At 40.0% G+C, this 8,447-nt stretch overlaps 1 protein-coding gene across 1 annotated transcript; it reads right to left on the bottom strand.

Moving 5' to 3' along the window:
* Positions 1–2,527: 2,527 nt before the first annotated feature.
* Positions 2,528–4,153, bottom strand: LOC125525878 (uncharacterized). The gene is made up of 2 exons (XM_087535509.1): positions 3,591–4,153; positions 2,528–2,967 (listed from the first exon to the last, which is right to left on the bottom strand). The coding sequence occupies exons 1-2, from the start codon at positions 4,088–4,090 to the stop codon at positions 2,643–2,645; spliced, it is 825 nt and encodes a 274-aa protein (XP_087391635.1). The 5' UTR covers positions 4,091–4,153; the 3' UTR covers positions 2,528–2,642.
* Positions 4,154–8,447: the final 4,294 nt, after the last annotated feature.

The following is an 8,447-nucleotide window of genomic DNA, read 5'->3' as shown; positions in this document are numbered from 1 at the left end:
TGGCTTAGGTCATCGGCGTCTGGTGGTCGCACATAAGTGCCCTAGAAATTGTCGAGGAATGTGGCTTCCAGGTCCTCCCAACAACCAATTGATTCTGCTGGCAAGCTGTTAAGCTAATGCCGAGCTGGTCCTTTAAGCTTGAGTGGGAGGTATTTGATGGCGTGTAGGTCATCACCGCGGGCCATGTGGATATGAAGGAGATAGTCCTCGATCCATACCGCAGGATCTGTTGTGCCATCGTATGATTCGATGTTCACGGGTTTGAAACCCTCGGGGATTTGATGATCCATTACTTCATCTGTGAAGCATAGTGGGTGTGCGGTGCCTCTGTGTTGGGCTATATCACGACACAGCTCAAACGAGCTTTGTCTAAAGTGTTCGGCCCGGCCCGATTTACTGTATCCGGAGTGACGATTACCGTCTCGTGCCGTGGGGCACCCACGCGATTCGTAGATCGATGTTGTTTGCCTTGCCTTGTCCTCCAATTTATCTCGCAGGTCTGGCGCATTTTCTCGTGCCTTGGTATTTTTTGAGCGGTGCCGGGGTGCGGTTTGAGTGGAGGGTCGAGAGGCCTCTCTGTCGCGGCCACGAGGTGGCCGGTCGGCCGCATCATGCGCTGGTGATGTAGGTTTAGGTGCTTCCTCCTCTAATCGGGGTAGCAACCTGCGCTTTGGGTAGCTCTTGGAGGGGCGTTCGAGTTCATACTCTTCGGCCGCAAGGACTTCAATCCATCTGTCGGCTAGCAAATCTTGATCAGCTCGTTGTTTAGGTGCTTATCTCATACGCCACTTTGTCTTCTCAATAGTGATAAATGCGGAGGAAGCAAAAATGTACATTGTATGTTTTCTGCAAGACTTTCTGTTTCTTCAATCTTTAGTTGGTATCATTTTTGGTCTGAGATTTTGGACACACCAGAGGGATTCTTCTGTTTGTTCAAGTTAAGACCTTGGCCGAGGTGGGTATGCTACATATGTGTTCGGTGGCGATGCTAGAACCCATGGCATCTGGTGTGCATGCATGTTGATGCCTTAGACATTGTAGGACTATTGCGTAAAAATGAAAAAAGGGCATTTCGACAAAGTAGTGAAAAGCTGACATCATAGGCTACACCTAGTGTTGCTTTTGTATACATTGTAAACATTGTTTTTCGGGTTTCTGTTCCAACTACCCTACCATCTTTGATGGTGTACGCTTGATGAGGTCTTGGAAAAATAATTGGCCATTGCTAGTTTTTGCAGAAGTCGTGCATAAATCGTGGAGTGTAGGAATTTTGTATCCCAAGGAGTGGAAATTCAGCCATTACCTTACATTTTATTTTTAGGATTTAGGTTTAGGGATATCCTAATAAAAAACCATTTTTGGTGTTGGTGAGTTTGTTTCTTAACCTTAGATTGTCTTATAGTTTCTCTAAAGACCAATAAGAACGTAAGAAGGGATCGACTTTTCTTGAAACAATGTTTTTTTCAAAGGCTTGCTTCTGAAGCGCAAACTTCTCGCTGGCTCTAGGGATCCAGTTGGCCTCTGTAGTTGCATTCCAAGATTCTATTGTGTTTATACTCTATGGCCCAATAGACTTGAATCGTGTACTAAAGTGTAATAGGCGAAATGCCCACTCTGTCTCCAAAATAAAGCTTCTCTTCCTGGCCCTTTGCTCTATAGCCTAATGAAGTACTTCTGTGCATGGAGTGGAAATTCAGTCACTACCCTACATTTTATCCGAATATCCAAATAAAAGAACCAATTTTTGGTGTTCGTGGGTTTGTTTCTCAACCCTAGATTGATATTGTAGTTTTTCTAAAGACCAATAAAAACTTAAGAAGGGATCGACTTTTCTCGAAACAATGTTTTTTTCAAAGGCTTGCTTCTCAAGCGCAAACTTCTCACTGGCTCTAGGGATCCAGTTGGCCTCTGTAGCGGCATTTCAAGATTCTATTGTGTTTGTACTCTACAGTCCAATAGAATTGAAACATGCACTAAAGTCTAATAGGCAAAATGCCCGCTTCGTCTAAAAAATAAAGCTTCTCTTTAGCCTTCATTTTTTTTCTTAAAGCCTCCATGGAGGTGGAAAAGGTATATATGTTCTTTAGAAAACATGAACATGTATATTCAGTATATGTAGTTCAAATAAACATTTCCAAATGAGATTAGTTCACTTTTTAATACTCAACTTACCACTTTGCTCTCAACCCTGAACTACAAAACTAGTTAATGCACACATCCAACTTGTCAATCCGTTCAAGAATCAATCCCAAGCTTGGTTGACACTGGTTTTCACTAATGAGGCTGGTTTTCACCTTCTTGACTGGCCTATTAGCGTTGTGATGTCACACCTCCTTACATGTAGGACCCACCCAGAGAAAAATGGTATGTTCGTACCAATACCACATCAATCTCAGTTGCAATGTTTATACAACAACCATAGTAAATAGTAACAACACATATTATTGACTCTCCAAACACATATGCAAATATAATTTAAATCATAGCATCTTATACATGATATCACATACAATACTTTGAAGGAAGTTTAAGTAATACTTGTATACTAGTAGGAACAAAGTTCACTAGCCCCTACTACGACGACAACATCATATAATTCTCACAACATACTACTACTTGTCTTCAAGAACGACAACTCCAAACTAGACTATATTGTTCATGGTGACAAATGGACTCGAAGGAGTTTGCAAATCAAAACTTGGATTTTTGTTATCACCACCAATTGTAGATTGCAAGGCGAGTGCTTGCCAGAAATTAAAGCTATTCTCCATTTTCCATGGGCCAGCATCATCGAGCTCCACGTCATTGATGCTATAGCGTTGGCTTCCTGACCCTTTTCTTTGTAGCCTCATGAAGTACTTCTGTGCATGGCTCGAAATCTGGGCTGGAGTCCTACTAGTGACGAAGTACTTTGATATCTCCTTCCATTTTCCACGACCACATACACTCAACCCATGGAGAAAGAGCCTAGAATAACCATGTTCAAGATGAACTAGTTAGGTTAATTCTTTCAAGGACATATTGATCATTAATATATTGCTGAAAATGCAATAGTTGGAGTATTAAAACTTGTAACCAAATATTAACCCTTGTGCTAGGAAAGGACATCTCATTTTATCTTTTACGATGTTATAATATAATATGTGATAATAGATGATTATAAATGAATAAGGAATTTCATTACTAAAATGGTCATATGTTGATAATAGATATAAATAGACCATGTTAATACTTGCAATAGTAGTTTCATTCTTTACTATGAATATATAATTAACTACTCCATCTTTAGTTGCAAGGATAAGCGTTGGTGGTATTAACTTATTAATGGAAGCACAATAATGAAATAAAGTCGGTTGTTCACAAACAAAATATATACATCTTGGTACTATTGTTTCTGGTAAATGTGAAATGGGCACTATGAGTACAGTAAAAATAAAAAAATAAACCTCCGATTCATGATAATGAAAACCCACATAATAGTTAATAGTATGTTGTCTATTAAAATACACCCGACATATCCAAGCGAATAATCGAAATGAAATAATTTTTTAAATCCCATGGATAATTAGGAAGTATGAAACATGAATAACCTGTGTTCCTCTAGGGTCCAAAACCCCTTGGCACGTGGTGCAATCACTGGTTGAGGGATGCACATCTTATTCTCCAACACCACCTTATTCTCCTCCACCATCTGCACCTCTTCTTGTATCTCCATGGTTTGCATACTCTCTAATGGAAGACCAAACAAAATACCCATTCCTTCCATGACAACCTCCTCTTGCCATCCAAAGTTCTTATTCACAAGGCCATCCACGGTGTAAATCACACCATGGTCACTATTGGAACCATTGTACTCCTTCTCTGGACACTGCAACATATGCATCTCCATAACAAGATCATCATACAAGTCTGTTACCTGTTGCATGGTCTTCCTAGGGAACCATGCTTTGAGATTGGACACGATATCATGCTTCTTGTTCTTCTCATGGATGGTGCCATCATTGTTGTAGTAGTTGTTGAGACGTTCAATGATTGATCTCGCCCCCTCTACCTCAGAGGGGTTCCACTCCTGGTTGACTCTTTGATTCATGGAGGAAATTTGAGGCTTTTTAGGGGAAAACTTATGAGAGTTTGGATAAAACTATGAGAGGTATGATACCGAAAGAGTGTTTGTATGGAGATGATGATGAGGAGGGTACGATATTTATAGCATCACCATATAGAAAATCTTGTTCTGATGGTAAAACATGATTAAAAGACTATAAATACTAGTGACATGTATTTGCTATATGAAATATTATATCCGATTTATGGCATATCGAGGCTACAAATTTCATATCCCATTGTCAATATACTTTCGGTGGACAAGGAATGCATATTTCAATTGTACTAATAATGCCTCGCCCAAAATATATACACCTATGTCACATATATGATCCATTAAGTGCTATATAATCAAAGCGTATCTTACTATAAGTCATGATATTACGCACACTATTTTGACTTGCCATGTGACACAGTGTAGAAGGTCAAACACTGACATCAGAGTCTTGATCTTGTGCATCTTCTAAAGGATGTTCTAAAGAATCTATAAATGGCACAAATTGCATATATATTTCTCTACTCAATATTTCTTCTACGTGCACATCAATTTAGTGCACAACACAAACATTACGATTTAGATATACATATGGTTGACTGGTGAATGATCGCATGGGTGTATGATGCAAGAAAGTTAAGTCATGGGTAGAGACTAGTCTTTGCATTAAATTTAAAGATTTAATCCACATGATTGTGTCAAATTTCCATTGTTGCTAAAAATTTGAACTATTACATATGATCATCTCTCAAATTTCATACGGATTTCCTTGATTGCCAAACAAAGCCTCGATATGAACAACGCTTTCATATGTAACCATTATGACTTGTTTCATAAAAGATACTAATATGAAATTATATTATGTTGTACTATACTACGTGAAGGAAAAAAGTTGGATAGATTTTCAAAAGAGAAGAAAAAATACATAACCACCATGATCGGTACTATGGCACTCACCATTTCTCACAACTTCCCCATGATAGACCCACCTTATATAGGTGATGGACATACATTGATTTGTATGCGACTACCAATAAGGTCTGTATCATGTCATGCCATAGCAAATTATTACACATACTTCATGGGCACAATATATTTTCACATTCGTTGTTGTTATCAACCATGAGTTGCATAAACTACTTAAAACCTTTTGAGTATTCCAGGGTCATCTCGATTGAATCCGTTATCCATTTTTTACCCATTGCCTGCAAAACATGAAATTGCATAATAATTTGCATCACCTAATCGAGAAAACCAAATAAATCTCGCTAGAATGTCTCACAATAATTAACTAGATCTCACTTAAAATCACCCTTACTTCACTGTCCCACAATCACACACCACTTCAATGTGCAGCAGGCGCACGTCGCCTCACCATGGCGCCCACTCACCTTGCATTGTCAGTGATGTGGTAGTCGAGCAAAACTCTATGTCACAGTACCATTGTTTCCAATTCCTTTTTCTATGAGGGAACCGCGCAATCCTTATTCTATGCAACATGGTAGTCGAGCACAACCTTACGTCATCGTACCGATGTTCCCAATTCCTTTGTTTACGAGGGAACTGCACGATCTCCATTAAGTGCAATTTCTATTAACAAAGAACATGCCACAAAATAATTCAGTTGAAAAAATAATTAGTAATTTTTCTATTTACATTTCTTTCACTAACGCGTTCAACATTTTTTATGACACTCAAAACAATCACTGAATATGCACGTGACTTGCGACACTTCACCGGCGTCACATAATATCAGATCGAATTGTCACCCAACATGCCGAGGGAGGCTGCTCTAGGTGGCCATTAGCTTGTGATGGTCACCGTCATAGAAAATGATCTTAGATGATAGTTCTTTCCCCATCACAATGGTTTTCGTCACAAGAGATGGCATGTTTTATAGTGTGAGAACATTTTTGTTTGAACCTCAAAAATTTTCTCCATGATTACCTCCAGCTTGCTGAGTTGTACCTCATGCGACTCGACCTTGCTCAACCGAGTATTGACTTCATCAATTTGGTCTTAGATTTTATCCTCCTTGAGCCCTAGTGTTGTGACCTCATGACACAAAATGTCTAGCTACTCAGTGATCTCGTTATGCTTTGTGCGGGTGCCCATGGCCAGATTGAACACAACTCCGAAGCTTCACCCAGGAAAATCTAGAATCCCTTGCCAATGACTTCACCCTTCTGCCACCAACTAGATGGTGTCTACCGCCGCCATAGCTCAGACTGAGATAGAGGGATTTTAGGAGAGATCCCAACCCTTGCTTGATGTGAACCAATTCACCTCCGAGGATAGAAGTGGCTACTGATACCATGATAGGATCTGAGAACGAATTAGAGGAAACGAACACGAGATGGTCTCAGTAATCACCCTGAGATGAATAGTGAGACAACTTGCAGAGATCAGTCTAATTCACCAAGTACTAGCTATAGTTCTAAGCTAACTAAGGTATTATAATACCTGGGAAAGGGGAAGATGCAGATCCATCGATCGCTGAAGCTTTTATAACTAGCATTGTTTCGCTTAAACTTCGGTGAGGTTATTTTATTACCCAAGGTTAATGAGGCCGAAAGGACACAACAATATAGACCTATCCGCCTCCTTAATGTTGGTTTTAAAATATTCACGAAGGTTGCAACTATTAGGCTAAATTTGATTGTTGAACATGTGATTCGTCCTTCATAGACAACTTTTATGCAAGGCAGACACGGCCTAGATGGATTCGTTACCCTTCATGAAACAGTCCACAAATTACATCGGAAAAATTTGAATGGGGTGGTACTCAAAATAGATTTTTTAAAAGCTTAGGACCAAGGCAAGTGGCCCTTTATTCAACAAAATCTCATAATGAAAGGATTATCTGAAGGAAATATGCCCTAGATGCAATAATAAAGTTATTATTTATTTCCTTATATCATGATAAATGTTTATTATTCATGCTAGAATTGTATTAACCAAAAACATAATACATGTGTGAATACATAGAAAAACAGTATGTCACTAGTATGCCTCTACTTGACTAGCTCGTTGATCAAAGATGGTTAACTTTCCTAGCCATTGACATGGGTTGTCATTTGATTAACGGGATCACATCATTAGGAGAATGATGTGATTGACATGACCCATTCCGTTAGCTTAGCACCCGATCGTTTAGTATGTTGCTATTGCTTTCTTCATGACTTATACATGTTCCTATGACTATGAGATTATGCAACTCCCGTTTACTGGAGGAACACTTTTTGTGCTACCAAACGTCACAACGTAACTGGGTGATTATAAAGGTGCTCTACAAGTGTCTCCGAAGGTACTTGTTGGGTTGGCGTATTTCGAGATTAGGATTTGTCACTCCGATTGTCGGAGAGGTATCTCTGGGCCCTCTCGGTAATGCACATCACTTAAGCCTTGCAAGCATTGCAACTAATGAGTTAGTTGTGGAATGATGTATTACGGAACGAGTAAAGAGACTTGCCGGTAACGAGATTGAACTAGGTATTGAGATACCGACGATCGAATCTCGGGCAAGTAACATACCAATGACAAAGGGAACAACGTATGTTGTTATGCGGTCTGACCGATAAAGATCTTCGTAGAATATGTGGGAGCCAATATGAGCATTCAGGTTCCGCTATTGGTTATTGACCGGAGACGTGTCTCGGTCATGTCTACATAGTTCTCGAACCCGTAGGGTCCGCACGCTTAATGTTTCGATGATAGTTATATTATGAGTTTATATGTTTTGATGTACTGAAGGTTGTTCAGAGTCCCGAATGTGATCACGGACATGACGAGGAGTCTCGAAATGGTTGAGATATGAAGATTGATATATTGGAAGCCTATGTTTGGATATCAGAAGTGTTGCGGGTGAAATCGGGATTTTACCGGAGTACTGGAGGGGTTACCGGAACCCCCCGGGGGTTAATTGTCAGGACCGGTTTTTTGGGATATTAATTTCCCAAAAGCGGCCCTTGTGCTCACCAGCCCCAGGATTACTGTTAGCTGATGAGACACCAACTTGTTACAGAAACTCCAAGCAAAATACAAAATATGTAGTACAAGACCATTCTGGCCTATGAGTACAACAAATGGTTTGCTAGTGGCTGTAGGCGGAAGCGGTTTGCGGATCACCAGCGTCTATGGGACTCCATTTCCCACAGGAACAGCTGACCAGGATAACTCCTATCTTCGCGCGGCTGATATCACCATTGCGTAGGGTTCGGGGCTGTCATCACAACGCTCCTCTCCACGCAAGAAATCTGGCCAAGACAATAGCCAGGGACAAGCCAGTGAGTACTTTGAATGTACTCGCAAACATTAAGAACACAGGTATAATATAGCCACTGATAAT

This window comes from Triticum urartu, chromosome 7A (genome assembly GCF_056163025.1).
Source record: "Triticum urartu cultivar PI428250 chromosome 7A, HENAU_Tu73, whole genome shotgun sequence".
In the NCBI taxonomy this organism is placed as follows: domain Eukaryota; kingdom Viridiplantae; phylum Streptophyta; class Magnoliopsida; order Poales; family Poaceae; genus Triticum; species Triticum urartu.
This window is presented reverse-complemented; position numbering and strand designations above follow the sequence as displayed.